The following is an 18,939-nucleotide window of genomic DNA, read 5'->3' as shown; positions in this document are numbered from 1 at the left end:
ACCCCTGACTCAGCTGCTGCCCGGGTGAAGCTCCGTCTCTGGCACAGGTAATGGCCTGCAGCTTGGTCTCCACCCAGTCCTATCTGAGCAGGCCAGAGCTCCCAGGCTGTTTCAGTTCTCTCCTTCCGGACTCCTCGCGATCACCATCACCCTCTCTCCTCCCCACCCCGTCACCCCTCTCCCACACGTGTCCCTTTCTCCTCTTCCTCTGCGTCTGCTTTTCTCAGAAGTTAGCTTACAAAGCAAAGTTGTAACTTTGAATTCCTGTTTTTCCAGTCATCCTCATGTGACAGGATGTCTCCTTAGTGGAGGCTTTCCCTAAATTCAGGAGCCCTTTAAAAGGGAGGGCTTCCTCTGTGGTTCTTTTCAGCTGGGCAGCTCTGAGAACTTGGATTAGGTGGAGGTGCAATCAGGGAGACTCATTGTTTTGCTGCTTTGTTGCGTCCTCCTCTCCACCTGAGGAAGGAAAGGATAAACCCTGAGCCATGAGGCTACCTCTGCTCCTGGTTTTTGCCTCTGTCATTCCGGGTGCAGTTCGGCTACTGGGTAAGTCTGCTCTGCGGCAGGGGGCTTTCTGACTTGGGGGGCTGGAACCACATCTTTCTCTCCTGGGTTACTATGAATGATTTCCTTCCAACACCTTTGCTAGGAGGACACGCAGCTCACCTGCACCACGAAGCCCTGGGCTAAGCCTGCTGCCTTCACCTGGTGGCCAGGCATGGAGGCCTGGAGCCGGAGGAGGGGGGAGGACGCGTCTCAGGTCCCCATTGCTGCATGGCCTGGAGCCCTGCAGACCCCCAGTCTCCTCCTGACTTCCCTCATCGCTCATCGTTCCTTCCCTGTTTTCTTCATGCAGAAACTTCCTGCTCTGTGGTTTACTCTTTCTGGTTCTCAATTCACAGTATTTTTCTCTCATCACCAACAAATGCCTTCTGAGTGTCTTTGGCTAGAAGGAGGGCAGCCCTGCTGTCTCCCCTCATCTTACTTAGGCCCAAGGATATAATCACAGATCATCACCCCACAAGTGACTCTAAGCAGTTTCGACGCTCATTGTCTTTTTTTTTTTTCTGCTAGGATCATTCATACACTTGATTGTTGGAAAGTTCATCCTTATCTGTATTCTAGACTGTTCAAACTGCTGCATAAGCAGATCGATTCCTGTTTTTCTTCTTTTTTCTGGAGATTAGAGATTACTCATTAGGAACAGCTCCAGAGTTTTTCACATTTTCGAACACATTCTCCAGTCTGCCTTTTGTAATTCTCTAGACTCAATTGCCTAAACTTCGGGATGGGAGTGCCTTGGGGAATTTTCATTCCTAGTTCTATTTGGAGATGCTATGGAAGAGAATTCAAATCCGATTTTCTGATTTCCGATCCCCCTTTATTTCTATGAAATCAACAAACACTTGCAGAATGCGGTTTGTGCCTATGACCTACTCTATGCACTGATGTGATGGTGGGCAGGAAGTTTCCTAGGAAGAGAGTATTTTACTACCGCAAAGGTTAATCGTAATAAGCACTGAGTGGTAGTGATAAGAACAGCACAAGTGAAGGCTTTGTGGTTTACACCCTGTCTCTCTCACTCGCCAGCTTTGCGACCTTGGGCAGGTGACTTTCTTTGTGCTTTAGATCCCATGTCTATAAAATGGAGAGAGTAATATTACCTGCCCTCATCAGTTCTTGTGATGATTCAATGAGTAACAATATGTGAAATGTTTAGAACAGAGTATGACCCATAGTAACTGCCTTATAACTGTTAGCTATTAAAATCAGTGGCAGAAAAGAAATATAAAAAAGACCCAATTAAAACAATAGATGAAATTAATTTTATTTTTATTTTTGAGACGGACTCTCATTTTGTCACCCAGGCTAGAGTGCAGTGGCATGATCTTGGCTCACTGCAACCTCAGCCTCCTCAGTTCAAGCGATTCTTATGCCTTAGCCTCTGAAGTAGCTGGGATTACAGGCATGTACAACCATGCCCAGCTGATTTTTGTATTTTAACAGAGATGGTGTTTCACCATGTTGGCCAGGCTGGTCTCGAACTCCTGACCTCAAGCAATCTGCCCTCTTTGGCTTCCCACAGGGCTGGGATTATAAGCGTGAGCCACAGTGCCCAGCCCTGATTTTATTAATATATTTTACTTCACCCAGTAACTTGGAAATATTATCACTTAACATTTAATCTATTAAATGTTCTATTTGGATAATTTCCCATTCATTTCTCAAAATTAACTCTTCAATATCTGGGGTGTATTGTTTACTTACAGCACATCTCAGTGCACACCAGTGTCATGTTAAGTGTACCAGGGCCACATGAGGCAACTGGCTATCATGTTGGGGAGCACAGATACGGTGCCAAATTTTCTATTTTTTTTTTTTTTTTTAGTTGTATTTAAACTTTTTATTTATTTTTACTTTTTTTAATTAGGAGACAGAGTCTTGTTCTGTCGCCAGGCTGGAGCACAGTGACGCAGTCTCGTCTCAACTGCAACCTCAGCCTCCTGGGTTCAAGTGATTCTTCTGCCTCAGCCTCCCGCGTAGCTGGGACTACAGGCGTGTGCCAAACACCCCGCTAATTTTTGTATTTTTAGTAGAGATGGGGTTTCACCATGTTGGCCAGGATGGTCTCGATCTCTTGACCTTGTGATCCACCTATCTTGGCCTCCCAAAGTGCTGGGATTACAGGCTTGAGCCACCGCATCCAGCCTAAACTTTTCATTTTTATTTTATTATTTTTTTTATTGTACTTTGGGTTCTGGGGTACATGTGCAGATCATGCAGGATTGTTGCATAGGTACACACATGGCAGTGTGGTTTGCTGCCTCCATCCCCTTGTCACCTACATCTGGCATTTCTCCCCATGTTATCCCTCTCTGACCTCTTCACCCCCCTGCTGTCCCTCCCTTGGCCCCCCCAACAGACCCCAGTGTGTGATGCTCTTCCCCTGTGTCCATGTGTTCTCATTGTTCACCACCTGCCTATGAGTGAGAACATGCGGTGTTTGATTTTCTGTTCTTGTGTCAGTTTGCTGAGAATGATGGTTTCCAGATTCAACCATGTCCCTACAAAGGACACTAACTCATCGTTTTTTATGGCTGCATAGTATTCCATGGTGTATATGTGCCACATTTTCCTTGTCCAGTCTATCGTCGATGGGCATTTGGGTTGGTTCCAGGTCTTTGCTATTGCAAACAGTGCCACAATGAACATACGCGTGCATGTGTCTTTGTAATAGAGTGATTTATAATCCTTTGGGTGTATACCGAATTTTCTTTAAACTGACTCAGTAATGCTTCTAGCGAGAGTGTTTGTCGGTTTGCTCTGGAGTGTTTCCCTCTTCCCAACAGCAGGATGCCCTCCTCTGACTAATGTCTTCCTCTTCATAGGCACAGATACCGGGGAGGGAAGGGGGATGCTGAAGATCTGTTTACTTGGAGAATAAACAAAGAAACAAAAAATTCAAGGGAGCCCCTTCCAGATTTTGTTTTTCACCTGAAAGCCTGTAATTTGTGTTGTTTTGTTTTTTGAGATGGGTTTCACTCTGTCACCCAGGCTGGAGTGCCGTGGTGTGATCATGGCCATCCTCCCACCTCAGCCCCCTCCCAACTCCCCAGTAGCTGGAACTTCAGGCATGAGCCACCATGCCAGGCTAATTAAAAAAAGAAAAAGGTTTATTTGTTTGTTTCTTTTGTTTTATAGAGACAGGGCCTCACTATCTTGCTCAGGCCCATCTCAAATTTCTGGGCTCTGATTATCCTCCCACAGTGCAGGATTATAGATTCGAGCCACCACACCCAGCCTGTAACTCTTATTTTATCTCTTCTTGGCCCAAGAAGTGTGTGATTAGAGGAATCTGTGTAAAGGCAGAGCACCTGCTTAGCAGCAGGTTAAAGGTATGCGAAGCCTCACGACCTCTCCCCTTGCTTCTTGTTCCGTAGAAAATCCATGGGAAGGTCTCCCTACTTGCAGTTGGTTTATTTATTTTCAACTCAACCCTTCCTTCCACCTTCGGGAGAGCATCCCACAGCATCAGCACCATAAGTCTCTGTGGACAGCTGCCAACAGATGGGCTGGTTCTACCTGGAGGGGTCCAGGAGGCTAGAGGGTAACAGGGCTAGCTTCTCACTCTTCCTACTGTTGTTCTTGCTGTGCTGTCTTTTTAGCACTCAGCACCAACGTTTAGTGCTCAGTTGAGTTATAATCTCGGTAGATGTACCATGAGAGCCAGTGGACACAGAGGTTACACCACAGCAAAGATATTTAACTTGGAAACGGGAGGGTTTGGCTCACAGGTAGTGGTGTATTGGTAAACTTAACTACTGGTTCCAAGAAAGAAAATAAAGGAAGCACTGATTTGATTTATGATGTTTACTGATTTCCGTATTGTAAATATTCCCACCATGGTTGATTTCAAACTACCAACTTGATACCACTGGGGGCAGAGTTGGAAGAGATGCCAATGATAGGCTCTTACTAGCTGCTGCCATTGGGCCCAGGTCAATATGGAGCCTTTCTAGGGTCTGGGAAGGCAGTTCAAACAGCAGGCCAGGTGTCATGCAAAGCCTAGAACATCTGCAAAAAATGAAAATGAGAGACGTCTTGGCGGACAGAGAAGCCCTAGAGCCGTGGAGCATTAAAGCAAGAAAGAACTTGGAAATGATGCATCATTGACATCATCATTTCATAGATGAAGCACAGGCTCAGGGAGGTAAAATGTCCAGAAGGTGGCTGGAGAGCAGGTGGAGGTAGATCCAGGCCTCTGCCCAGCGACTTGTACTTTCCCACCTCTGCTTAGATTTCTTGCCGCGTTATTAGATCAAGTAAGTGCAAATTAGGTTATTCCTGTTGCCATCTTGGGGGCTCACATTTGGCTGGAAGGGATCCAGCTGTGTTTCTGACATTGACATCACACTAAATGTATAATCCTGATATACGTCTATTTCACTTCCCTCATTGAAATGCTGAGAAAGATCATTGTTATCATGTAATTATCATAGTAGCGGTTTTCACAATCACTCTTGAAAACTTTGATTCCAATATAAATGTATGTCTTAAGTAAAATCCTGATTCGTCAATGTATTTATTTTTCACAAAACTGAATTAAGTGGGAGAAAAATACAAGCAGCTTTCTCCTTTTTAAATTTGTACTCCATCTTTCTCAGTGTTTTTATCTAGAAGGCTGAGCTAACTTTTATGCTTTGGAACATAAGGCTAGATTAGTTTTTTTTTTTGAGACAGGGTCTCACTCTGTCACCCAGGCTGGATTGCAGTGGCATGATCATGGCTCACTGCAGCCTTGACCTCCCAGGCTCAAATGATTCTCTCGCCTGAGCCTCCTAAGTAGTTGGAGCCACAGGTGCATGCCACCAGGCCTGGCTAATTTTTGCTTTTTTTTTTTTTTTTTTTTGAGATGGTGTCTTGCTCTGTCGCCCAGGCTTGAGTGCAGTGGCACCATCTCGGCTCACTGAAACCTCCGCCTCCTGGTTCAAGCAATTCTCTGCTTCAACCTCCTGAGTGGCTGGGATTACAGGTGCCTGCCACCATACCCTGCTAATTTTTTTGTATTTTTAGTAGAGATGGGGTTTCACCATCTTGGCCTGGTTGGTCTTTAACTCCTGGGCTTAAGAGATTTGCTTACTTTGGCCTCCCAAAGTGCTGGGATTACAGGCGTGAGCCACAGTGCTTGACCCTAGATTTTGACAGTTGTGTAACTTCTGGTTTAATCTATAAATATTGCACGTGAATAACTGTAGTAGAAACTTAGACCTCAGGGGCCCATAACTTCCTATAAAGCAGATGGGAAGGTGTCACTGTGTGCCTTTTCCTAGGTGAGAAAGCTGAAACTTGAAGATGAAGGGGCTTGCAAAAGTCAGGTTGCCAGAAAGGACCAGAGCTAACTCTTCATTATGCTCTTCAGACTCTGAGGCTAAGAAGTAGACATAATTTACTAGCTGGAGTGTGTTGATCAGGGAAGATATAAATGTGGTTCAAATAACACTGTGTTCCAGAAGGACTTAGATCCCTTTTTCTGTATCAATTTTTTTTTAGACTTTTCACTTCAGGAGGGGGAAAGGAGGGAATTAGTATTTATCAAGTGTGTATTATATGCAAATGATATGCTGGGTGCTTTACATAAATGATCTCATTTTGAAGTTTATGGTGGCTTTACCAGATAGAATTATTATCCCCACTTTACAGATGAGGAAGTGGAGGCTAGCATGGCGAATACTACTAAGGCAACACAGCTAAAAAATGGCGGAACCAGGATTTGATTGAAAGTCTATCAGCCCCAAGAACATAACCCTGTGCACCATGCCACCAGCTTGTGAGGCCGGAAACCCAGGGATTCAGGGTTCTCTGTCCTTCTGTCCCCTTTTATTTTTGAGGCGGAGTCTTGCTCTGTTGCCCAGGCTGGAGTGCAATGGCGCGATCTTGGCTCACTGCAATCTCCGCTTCCTGGTTTCAAGTGATTCTCCTGCCTTAGCCTCCTAAGTAGCTGGGATTACAGGCTTGCACCACCATGCCCTGCTCATTTTTGTATTTTTGGTAGAGACGGGTTTCGTCATGCTGTCCAGGCTGGTCTCGAACTCCTGACCTCTGTTGATCCACCTGCCTTGCCCTCCCAAAGTGCTGGGATTACAGGTGTGTGCTACTGTGCCTGGCTGGTCCCCCTTTCTAGACTGCTGGGACAGTTCTCCACTCTCTCATTTCATCCTATTCTGAAACATCTCACACTGTACGACTGATTTTGCCAAGTTAACAGTAATAATAATAAGGAACATGTATTAAGCGATTCCTGTGTCGGGAACTCTTCTAAGCACTTTGTTTAGATGATCTCATTTCATTCTCATGGTGATGAGGAGCTCCTGCTGTTTCCCCCTTTATTTTACAGATGGGGAAAAGGAAGCACAGATTAGTGTTGAACTTGGCCAAGGTCACACAGCCAGTGAGCAGCGGAATTTGTTACCTGGGAGCCAAACCCTAGAGCTCTGATTATGTTATGATCAGACTGATGTGATACATACATGGGGTGAACTAATTAGTTAGTGGGCCTCTGCTTGGAAGAAGAAAGACCCGTGTAGCACCAGCTTCTTACCTAGTAAAGGGTGTTATTTATTTATCTTTAGGAGTATCTGGGGAGGCTGGCATTCCGAGGCTGAAGAAATAGGACTGAGAGGAGAAACTAGGTGGTGGAGAGGTAGAAGGATTCAGAATCCAGGACACAGGTAGGGCGGTCAGCAGGAGGACGGAAGCCTCTTCAACCGACACGGGAGTGAATGGCCCCAGAAAAGTGTAGATATTCGTATCTTTAAGGAGGTAGGAGGGAAGTTGGAAGAGTTTCTTGGCCTCTCTTCTCTCCTTGCAGTCAGACTCACCTGGGGTTCATATTTTGTATTTTTCCAAATGACCAAATGCAATCATTTAAATCAATATATTCCCTGAATATTTTGGATATGAATGAAGGATCAGAGTAACAAATGAAGTAATTCTCCTTTTTTTTTTTTTTCTTTCGTTCAACATTCCTTTCTCTCTCTCTCTCTCTCTCTGAGATGATGCCTCACTCTGTTACCCAGGCAGGAGTGCAGTGGTGTGGTCTCAGCTCACTGCAACCTTCGCCACGTGGATTCAAGTGATTCTCCTGCCTCAATCCCTACTGTAGCTGGGATTACAGGTGTGTGCCACCACATTGGCTAATTTTTGTATTTTTAGTAGAGATGGGGTTTCGCCATGTTGGCCAGGCTGGTCTCGAACTCCTGATCTCGGGTGATCCTCCCGTCCTGGCCTCTTGTTTAACATTTTTAAGCTTAAGCTCTGACTGACAGCCCCCAGCTGCCCTTAGCACCTGGCACAGCTTCTTGAATGGACTAGGTGCAGGGTAAATATTCATTTTTCATGTAATTTGGGGTCTTTGGGGAAAACATATGCACATTTATTTAACTGAGGCTGGTGAACATATTTCTTAGTTTGGGTTCCCCAAGAAGCTGTCCTTGGACAGTTGCACTCTGGCTTGAGGGCAAGTTAGTTTATTTGGGAAGTGAGTCCAGGAAACACTGGCAGGGGAATGGGGAAGTGAGAGAGAACGGGGAAGGTGTGTGGACAGCCAGTGACAGCTGTGGGCAATGGAGCTTCAGAGCTCTGGGTGATGGTGTGGAGTGGGTGCCTCAAACTCATCCCACTCAAGGTGCAAGAGATTTAGAGCCTCCAGCAGTTCTCCTTGGTCTGTGATAAAGGCCTCCTTGTACAGGACATTACTTTTCTGACCCATCTAATTTGTGCCACGTTTTAGCCTAGAGAGCTCTGATAGCCAAGAAAGGCCCCCAGGCTAAGAGACATGGTGCCACCTTTTGAAGTGGGGCCTGCGTGCCCCACTCAGCGAAGGCCGAGGAAAATAGCACAATGCTGGTGGCATCTGCCACCGCTACTTGCTGCTTTTCCTCTTCTCCAGCTCCTCTGTCTTCCAGAAGTTGGTGTCTTTTATGTTTTAATGTCAGCATTTTATTTGCTGATGGAAAAATCTAAAAATGTAGAAGAAAATGTAGCGCATGGTACTTATATCCCTAAACGAGCCCCTTTCATAACCGAATTTTCTTTGCTAGTAGGCTTGGGAATTTAATGACTTGCTCAATGTTGTGGTGTAATTTTAAAAATGCTTAAAAGGAAATCCAGGCCAGGCACGGTGGCTCACACCTGTAATCCCGGTACTTTGAGAGGCTGAGGCAGGTGGATCACTTAAGATTAGGAGTTCAACACCAGCCTGGCCAACATGGTAAAACCCTGTCTCTACTAAAAATACAAAAATTATGCGGGTGTGGTGGCAGATGCCTGTAGTCCCAGCTACTCAGGAGGCTGAGGCACGAGAATTGCTTGAACCTCGGGGAAAGAGGTTACAGCGAGCTGAGATTGTGCCTTTGTATTCCAGCGTGAGTGAAAGAGTGAGACTCTATCTCAAGAAGAAAAGAAAATCTACCCCTAGGCTACTGGATGTTTAGTCTTCAATCATTTTTAACCTGAGATATTGGGTTGAAACTTACTGCTTCTTTACTACATGTATTTTGATATTTTTTGCACTTGATATTTTTGCCCCTGAGTTAACTACAGCAGAGAGTGCTCAGTGTGGCCGGAAAACTTCCCTCTTTCTTTTGTCTTTGTATTCTCATTTGCATAGTGTCTAGCATGTGGTGAATGTCTGTCAAATATTTGTTGAAAAATAAATTTGAGATTAGTAAGATCAAGTTAGGATGGAAGGAGAATCGCTGCAATTCTGGAAATCAATTTCTGATGTGTAACCATTAAAAAAAAGAAACTCACATATTAGATCCTACAAATGAGATTGCAGAGAATGAAAACAGCAACCTAGCAGTGTCCATCCGTTAATCTTTGCCAAATTTCTATTACAAAAACATAATTAGTATGGACAAAAATAGGATGTTTATAAATGTTAGTATGGTTAATACTGGTAAAAATGTCACAAGCTGTCCTTTGGCCAACATCTTGAATATGTCTTCAGAGGAAAAAGTATGACATTTTAAATCAGACATGTTGCAGAGACGATGTTAAAGCAAAACGTCATGCCGATTACTTGGGGAGAAGAATAACGCACTATGAACGTATCACCATAGGGTGATAATTTTACATTTCCTTGTATTGTCTGGCAAAGCCAATATCAAACTTACCACTGCTTCCCAAAGGCAGAAGATAAATAAAGGAAACAAGAATAGATAAGTAGGTATTGAAATAGAACCTTTTCATTTCTAAGTACACTTTTCATAAGTATACACATTTCTAAATTGCTCTTCAGTAAAAATAAGCTTTTTGGGGGAAAAACAAATATTCAATACACATGTAATCATTAATCTATTATTAAATAAATAATTTATCTGGGTTACTAGTCCAGATGCTTCCGATTTAGTAAATACTTTCATTCATTCAACTAATTATTTATTGAGAGATTATTTATGCTCCCCAAAGAGAGATTGCAGCTCTAAATCAGAAAGATCAAGCTTCCCTTCTCATGAAATTTACATTCTAGTAGAGGAATATGGACAGAACACAAGTAAACAAATTAAAGGGCCAGGCAAGTGTCTCACGCCTGTAATCCCAGCACTTTGAGAGGCCGAGGTGGATGGACCACCTGAGGTCAGGAGATCAAGACCATCCTGGCCAACACAGTGCAACCCCGTTTCAAAACAAAAGCGCAAACAAACAAAACAAATTAAAGAAGAATAATATATTTTAAGAGGTTTATGGATATTATATGGTAAATAAAAGAATAAAAATAAAAGAATAAAATGAGTTAAGATGGTTGGCCTGCTAAGATGCTGACCCTTGGCTGGGCATGGTGGCTCGCATCTGCAGTCCTGGCACTTTGGGAGGCTGAGTGGGGCAGATTACTTGAGGTCAGGAGTGCAAGACCAGCCTGGCCAACATGGTGAAATTCCATCTCTAGTAAAAATACAAAAATTAGCTGGCTATGATGGCATGCACCTGTAATCCCAGCTACTCGGGAGGCTGAGGCAGGAGAATTGTTTGAGCTCAGGAGGCGGAAGTTGCAGTGAGCCAAGATGGCACCACTGCACTCCAACCTGGGTGACAGAGCAAGGTTCTGTCTCAAAAAATAAAAAGAAAAAAGAAAAAAAAACCAAAAATTGACACTTGAGCTGTGACCTTAGTGGGCATCCCAAGAAGAAGGAACTCAAAACATGAAGTTACTAATGTGGAAGTGAGCCTGCAGGGTTTGAGGACCTGAAGGGTGTATAGTTGGTGAGGAGGGCAGACAGATCACTGGTCTGAATCATGTCTTTTCTAATAGGCAATAATAGAGAAGCTTGATGTATTTTTCCTAGGTACTCTGGTATCCTTTTGCAGGGTTGAAGTTGTTGCGGACTTGTGATTAGAAACCCAATCTCCTTCCCACCCTGAAAACCTCTCCATAAAGGTAGATGAGAAAGAAAAGGATTTTATTATTGAGTGAGCATTCAGCCACAATGTGGTGTACATCATAGACAATCTGCAAAAGTGATGGTGAAAACAGAAGGAAAACTCACTCTTTTAGTGGCTCAGTGAAGACCACCATATTAGGCAGGTTTTGCAATTTGGCATCAGGTGGTAAGTCAGGCCTGGCTCCTCCCCAAAAATTGGGAGATCAGGTGTTATCTTTTTTGATGATTCCATTTTCAAGAGAGGTACACTAGAGCCAGCCCATGGTGGCTTGGTTTGGTAAAAATGGAGTTGGACAAAAGAGAATGAATTAGGGTATGTATAAGAGTTAGAGTTGTCTCTGTGTGTATATCTACAGAAAGGGGAGAGAAGAGGGTAGCGAGAGAGAGGTATTTAAGAATGTGGCTCACACATTTGTAGAAGCTGGCAAGTCCAAACCCTGCAAGGGTAAAGGGGTAGGGGGGAAACTCACGAGAGAGTTGATATTGCAGTTTGAGTCTAAAGCAGCCTAGAGCTGGGTAAGGTGGCCCATGCCTGTAATCTCAGCACTTTGGAAGGTTGAGGTGGGAGAATCGCTTGAGCCCAGGAGTTTGAGAACAACCTAGGCAATAAAGTGAGACTTTTGTCTCTACTAAAAATAAAAATATTAGCTGGGCATGGTGGCACAGGTCTGTAGTCCCAGCTACTTGGGAGGCTGAGGTGGGAGGATCGCTTGAGCCCAAGAATTCAAGGCTGCAGTGAGCTGTGATTGCACCACTTCACTCCAACTTGGGCGACGGAGCAGGATCCTGTCTCAAAAACAAATGAACAAACAAAAACAAAAATAAAACAGTCCAGAAGCAGAATTCCTTCTTTGGGGAATTCCCCCTTCTTCTTGCTCAGTTTTTTTCTTAAGACCTTCACCTGATTGGATGAGGCCCACCCACATTGAGACCCGTGAGCTGCTTTACTCAAAGTTGGCCGATTAAAATGATTATCTCATCTTTAAAAAAATCACCTTCATAGCAATATCCAGTCTGGTGCTTGATCAAATATCTGAGTGCCAAGACCCAGTCATGCTGACACATAAAATTAACCACTGCAGTGTATTTTTGGGTAGAGCTGGTAGATTTCACTATTGTCTTAGAATGCAAAAACAAGCTGAAAATCCAGGAATATTCCTAGGTTTTTAGCTTATGGATTTTGGGGCATGGTGGTGCCAAGAATGAGAAAGAAGTTTGGATGTTACTCATTAAATGCTGTCTTACTTAGAGGGAAATTAAGATGGACTGCAGATAAAAATTAGGCATGTAAAAGTCAAATAAGTATAAAAACATTGGAAGGAGAAACACTATTCATTCATAAAGAATTTTGAACGCCTTGTCTTTTTTTTTTTTTTTTTTTTTTTTTTTGAGACGGAATCTTACCCTGTCGCCCAGAATCTTGCCCTGTTGCCCAGGCTGGAGTGCAATGGTGTGACCTTGGCTCACTGCAACCTCTGCCTGCTGGGTTCAAGCAAGTCTCCTGCCACAGCCTCCCAAGTAGCTGGGATTACAGCTAATTTTTTGTATCTTTAGTAGAGATGGGGTTTCACCATGTTGGCCAGACTGGTTGTGAACTCCTGACCTCGTGATCCACCCACCTCGGCCTCCCAAAGTGCTGGGATTATAGACGTGAGCCACTGAGCCCAGCCTTGAATGCCTTCTTTTAAAAAACTGGTTACCAACTGGTGAATTGACTGAATTTGACCAGTTAATAAGACTGTTGCTTGACAATACAATGAAAATTGCCAAAGTATAAGGTGGAAGATATGTTTATTATTATTAACAATGAGGTATTACTAAGCAAAGCTATCTGAAAAGTGGAAGATAAGTCCAGGGTAAAAAAAAAAAAAGGCAGAAGATTACTCATTGTGTCCTACTAGCATATAACCAGTTACAAGATGAGATCAAGTGTGGAGAGAAGCTCAGCTAAACAGGAGGAGATTGGAACAGGTATTGTGTGTTCAGTGGACAGACGTCAACTTCACAGAAGCCAGCGAAGGCAGGTGTCTGGGTCCAGGCTTTAGTGAGTTCCGATTCCAAGAAATCAAAGTGCGAATGAGAAACCCTGTAGAGAAGACCAGGCAGAGGTTTGAAGTTGCAAAGAACTAGGAACGCAGGTAGGATAGAGGCAGGAGGTAGGGAGCTAGTGTGGACAAGAGCATATCAGGAGAACAATCTTTTGATGCAAATATTTATTATAAGCTTTAAGTTTATGGGTCTAGGACTGATCTCAGAGTATAAGTGGTGCTGACCTCATTGAGGCATTCAGAACAGGAAATAGAGTATGGCTTGTGAGAATGCTTTGGAAACACTGAAGGATTCTACTAGTGGCATGATTGTAACTTTGTTTGATTTCACTGGAATTATTTAATTAAAAATAATGAGCTCATTTAGTCAGAACCTCAGACATCTGTACTAATACCAGATCATTTGGAAAGAACAAGGTGAGTACATGGAATTGAGGAAAACTTCACAAGATGAGTTGAATTTATGTTTATATCATGAAATTAAAGCCCTCAGTTACTTTCATTTCTATATTCCTTACAAATAAGGAAAACTTTACATGAATTCAATTTTGATTTAAAGGAAAGAAAAAATGCTTACCAGATCCTTTTTCCTCTTTTGCAAGAGGAAGTTCCGTTTTGGCAGCTAGCAGCTATGTGCTGTTAAGTATAAGTCATCTTTACATATTTACTTAAATCACCAGTTCCAAATTACAAATATAAAAGTGTTATTTTTAAAGTTACACTCATAAAATATTATCTCCAATGATATAAAACTTACATTTATTTATTCTTTATTGCAAACTTCACTATTAAACTTTTAAACACATTTTGGTATTGTTACACAAAGTTTAGATTAAGTATGCCAAAGAGATGAAAGTTAACATAATATGATGAATACTCATTTATCTCTAGGTGCATCTCTAAGATACCTATTGTTGGAAGGCCAAACAAAAAAACAAAAAAGCTTGTCGAGTTGACCTGACCTGGACTAGAAAGCATTTAATTCAAAAATCGGTGGGACAGAAAATGATGGTAATATTATCTAAAGTAAAAATATTCTTAAAATTAAAAATATAAACCCCTAGTGTTATTTATAATGCGAGTAATTATATATAGGTTTCACCTCTGTATCTCAAAGGGTGTTGAGATGTATCACACTTCAAAATCCTATTCTAGTCCTGGCGAGGTAGCTCTCACTTGTGATCCTAGCTCTTTGAGAGGCCGAAGTGGGAGGATTGCTTGAAGCTAGGAATTTGAGAGGAGCCAGGGCAGCACAGTGAGGCTCTATCTCTACAAAAAATAAAAAATTAGTTGGGTATGGTGGTGCAAGCCTGCAGTCCCAGCTACTTGGGAGGCTGAGGCAGGAGGATCGCTTGAGCCCAGAAGTTAGAAGCTGCAGTGAGCCGTGATTGCACCACTACATTCCAGCCTGAGCAACAGGGTGAGACCTTGTCCCTTAAAAACAACAGACAGACTGGGCGCGGTGGCTCGCGCCTGTTAATTCCAGCACTTTGGGAGGCCGAGGTAGGCAGATCACGAGGTCAAGAGATCGAGACCATCCTGGCCAACTTTGTGAAACCCCATCTCTACCAAAAATACAAAAATTAGTTGGGCTTGGTGGCATGCTCCTGTAGTCCTAACTACTCCGGAGGCTGAGGCAGGCGAATCGCTTGAACCTGGGAGGTGGAGGTTGCAGTGAACTGAGATCACACCACTGCACTCCAGCCTGGTGAGAGAGTGAGACTCTGTTTCAAAAACAAAGAAACAAACAAACACCTTTTCTAGGACATACATCATTTGATTTTACAGTTTATCGTATTCATATTACCCAAATGTTCTTTTCTCAGTTGATATTATTCCCTCTGTTATCTGCCTTGTATGTTCACTCCTGGACATGTAAGGTGGACCTTTTCATGAGACTCCTCATAGTGAACAAGGACATTTTGGGGACATCCAGCTGAGTGCTGGCACCTTGGCAGGCCCTCAGTCCAGGTTCTCCCTCCAGCTTCAGTGATCCTCAAAGAAAACTGGCCTAGGGACAGTCATCGTGACCTTTTCTCCTATAATCCTAAGTCTTAAGGGAAATGGAAGAGTTGGAAACTTTTGACCTAAAGTATTGTCCTTGTTATATAAATCCACGTAACCATGCTTGCCTCTCTTTCCTTTCCTGCTTCTTTCTTTTTAAACAGATACCAGGCAGTTTTTAATCTATAATGAAGATCACAGGCGCTGTGTGGAAGCAATAAATCCCAGTGCAGTCCAAACTGCGGCTTGTAACCAGGATGCTGAATCACAGAAATTCCGATGGGTGTCTGAGTCTCAGATTATGAGTGTTGCATTTAAATTATGCCTGGGAGTGCCATCCAAAACTGACTGGGTTCCTGTCACTCTCTATGCCTGCGACGCAAAAAGTGAATTTCAAAAATGGGAGTGCAAAAATGACACACTTTTGGGGATCAAAGGAGAAGATTTATTTTTTAACTATGGCAATAGACAAGAAAAGAACGTTATGCTCTACAAGGGATCAGGTTTATGGAGCAGGTGGAAGATCTATGGAACCGCAGACAATTTATGCTCTAGAGGTTATGAAGGTAAGATGCTTGGAATTTTTACCTTTGCATTGAAATTTTCTCATCTTCTTGGTTGGAAGCTAATTCAAGAACATAGACATGTTCTTGTTTGGTGTGTACTAGAAATATCAATTGATCGCATTCTTTGTGTTTTCAACTATTCTGTAGAACTATTCTGAGAACATGCTGGTGAAAAAATGTGGTAAAAGGTCCTGACTGATACTTCAGCTATTTTAATAAATAGGAAGGCATTCTTTTTTTTGAGACAGAGTCTTGCTCTGTCACCCAGGCTGGAGTGCAGTAGTATGACCTCAACTCACTGCAGCCTCTTCCTCCCAGGTTCCAGCGATTCTTCTGCCTCAGCCTCCTGGGTAGCTGGGATTACAGGTGCACACCACTATGCCTGGCTAATTTTTGTGTTTTTAGTAGAGACGGGGTTTCACCATGTTGGCCAGGCTGGCCTCGAACTCCTGACCTCAGAAGATCCTCCCATCTCGGCCTCTCAAAGTGCTGGGATTACAGGCATGAGCCACGGTGCCCAGCTGGGAAGGCATTCTTTTAACTTTCTCTGAGGTTTTATTTTTTAACTATGGGCTACATTTTTCAGAAAATAATTTTCATTGTAGTCTTTGACCCAAAGCCTCCTATTTAACATTATAAAATTGTAGTGACAAATAAATTTAGCCAAATATTTCTTTTCCTTTAAATTATCCCTGGAAAAATGATCCATAGAACATTCTTTCCCAATTCAGATTGCCTAAAATTAAATCTTGGCAGATCCTTTGACAACATGGGGTTCTAAATGTTTTTGATTTATTTTGTCAAGTTATGGGTATTTAGAGACTGTAATAATCTGAAGATTATAAATCTGAGGAATTAGTTTGTAAATTAATATGTGGTCTGTTTAGGTAGCCATCAGAGAAGGTGATACCACTAATGCGATGGGAGGAATCTTCTTATAGGTATTTGGCTTCTTGATCTCTTGAAGGTTAAATAAAATCAGAATATTTAGTTCTTTCTTATATTGACCAAATTTCATTATCTGGTGGCTGCACAGAAAATAAGGCAAAATACAAAGCAACTTGAAGCCTTTTTACAAAGGCTGGTCTCGAGTCAGATGATGTTATAATCACATTTTAGGTTTGGATACTTGGTTATTGTGAAGTGTTATCTAGAACAACCTCAAGGTCAGAGAAAGAGCCTGCTTTTGGGGACGAGAGATAACCTGTTTCCAAAATTCCTGTGTTACTGGGCTACTAAGATTGGCTGAACCTAGCTTATCTCAGCTAAGACTGAGCATAGCAATTTAGTTCTTTGTAGGGAGATAATTGTGAGCTTTCTATTTTCCATTTATATACAGAAGAGGGGAGAGTAGGGATTGAAGTAGGAAGAGAGAAGGGCTCAGAAATAAGTTATTTTGAAGCATTTTTCAAACATAATATAGGTTTAGAAGTGATATGAGAGGCAACCAAAGTGAACACAAAAAAACCTATCAGGAGAAACTCAGCAGAAAATTACAAGGAAGGATAAAGGTGGAGTAAACTTGACTGAGTCAAATTCCACCGATGGGACAGTTGTGCTAATTGAGGTTTTATTTTTTAACTATGGGCTACATTTTTCAGAAAATAATTTTCATTGTGGACTGTGATCCAGTATCTCCTATTTAACATTATAAAGTTGTAGTGATAAATACATTTACCTAAATATTTTTTTCCTTTAAGTTATCCCTGGAAAGATGATCCAAGAACATTCTTTCCCAATTTGGATCGCCTAAAATTCAATCTCGGCAGAACTCTTGACAACATGGGATTCTAAATATTTCTGATTGAAGAGTTTTACTTGAGGAAGATTGATGCTAAAAAATCAAATTTCTATTTTATTTTAAAATACATTATTATATTTGCTTCACCCTCTACTATTTCTGTTTCCCCACTGACTTTGAGACAAATATGCATAGCGTTTGGGCTAGTAGTTCTCAAACTTTAATATGCTAAAGAATCACTTGGGCCAGGCGCGGTGGCTCACGCCTGTAATCCCAGCACTTTGGGAGGCCGAGGCGGGTGGATCACAAGGTCAAGAGATCGAGACCATCCTGGTCAACATGGTGAAACCCCGTCTCTACTAAAACTACAAAAAATCAGCTGGGCATGGTGGCGCGTGCCTGTAATCCCAGCTACTCAGGAGGCTGAGGCAGGAGAATTGCCTGAACCCAGGAGGCGGAGGTTGTGGTGAGCCGAGATCACACCATTGCACTCCAGCCTGGGTAACAAGAGTGAAACTCTGTCTAAAAAAAAAAAAAAAAAAAAAAAAGAATCACTTGGAGAGCTTGTTAAAAATACAGATCCTGAGCTCCTCCTCCTACTAGATTCTGAATATACAGATTATACAGATCGAGGAAAAGCCCAGGAATCTATTCAATGATTTCCACGAAGACCTAGGTGATTCTGCGGCATGGAATCCATTGAATAGGTTTTGCATACTCTCCAAAGATCTTCCAGCACTTAAGGTAATCTGGCCAGAGGTTCTAGCTCCTCAGAGTGACCATGAGATTGGGAAGACACATTAGAGCTGAAGACAGTGTCCAGGGAATGTGTTGTAGGGTCTCTTTATCTCTGATGAGCACTTGGGGGAAGGGGTGGAATGGTGGAACTGTTTGAAAAATAGGAATTATTTTAGAAGAATGGAATGAGAATTGTAGACTTAGATGGATTTGATGGTTGTTTGGAAGTTCAGACTGCAAGAACAAGAGTAAACTGACTACAATTACATGACGTGTCAGTGAGGTAGTTGGGGTTCTTTGGGTCTCATCAGTGTTGAGTGTATAGAATGGCTCCGTCATTATTAGATAGAGTTAGCTAATAAAGCTGGCAGGTGATGTAGCTCATGCCTATAATCCCAGCACTTTGGGAGGCTAAGGCGAGAGGATTGCTTGATTTCAGGAGTTCAAGACCAGGTTGGGCAACATAGTGGGACCTAAACAAAATTTAAAAATGAGCTTGGCACTGTGGTGTGCCTGTAGCCCAGGTACTCAGGAGGCTGAGGTGGGCGGGTTACTTGGGCCCAGCTAACTGAGGCTACAGCAAGCCATAATTGCACCACCTACTGTAGCCTGTGTGACAGAGTGAGATCATGTATCAAAAATAAAATAAGTGAGTAAAGCCATATCTCATTGGGATCCATAAATCTCCAACACTGAAAATTTATTGGCTAAATGATGAACAGTACAACTAACCCCAAGGTGGTCTTAACTGGTTTCCTTTGTACGAAGAAATAGTTATCTCTGTGACTAAGAATGGCGTAATTATTCCTGAATACAGCTTGTTCCTTATAAATATATGATTCAGAGACCATTCCCATAACTTAGTGGAACTAAAGCTGGAAGAGCATTTTAAAGTTATT

The 18,939-nt window shown here is 42.6% G+C and overlaps 1 protein-coding gene across 1 annotated transcript in view; it reads left to right on the top strand.

Annotated features, from left to right (window-relative positions):
- Window positions 1-247: 247 nt before the first annotated feature.
- The window catches only part of MRC1 (mannose receptor C-type 1), a 104,445-nt gene continuing 85,753 nt past the window's right edge, over window positions 248-18,939 (top strand). Inside the window, exons 1-2 of the mRNA XM_032243955.1 lie at window positions 248-546; window positions 15,160-15,561. Coding sequence (XP_032099846.1) covers window positions 486-546; window positions 15,160-15,561 — 463 coding nt within the window. The 5' untranslated portion in view covers window positions 248-485. The remainder of the gene's footprint in view (window positions 547-15,159; window positions 15,562-18,939) is intronic.

This window comes from Sapajus apella, unplaced genomic scaffold (genome assembly GCF_009761245.1).
Source record: "Sapajus apella isolate SASKATOON/1434 unplaced genomic scaffold, GSC_monkey_1.0 scaffold53, whole genome shotgun sequence".
In the NCBI taxonomy this organism is placed as follows: domain Eukaryota; kingdom Metazoa; phylum Chordata; class Mammalia; order Primates; family Cebidae; genus Sapajus; species Sapajus apella.
The sequence above is the reverse complement of the archived record's forward strand: the minus strand, read 5'-3'. Positions and strand labels throughout refer to the sequence as shown.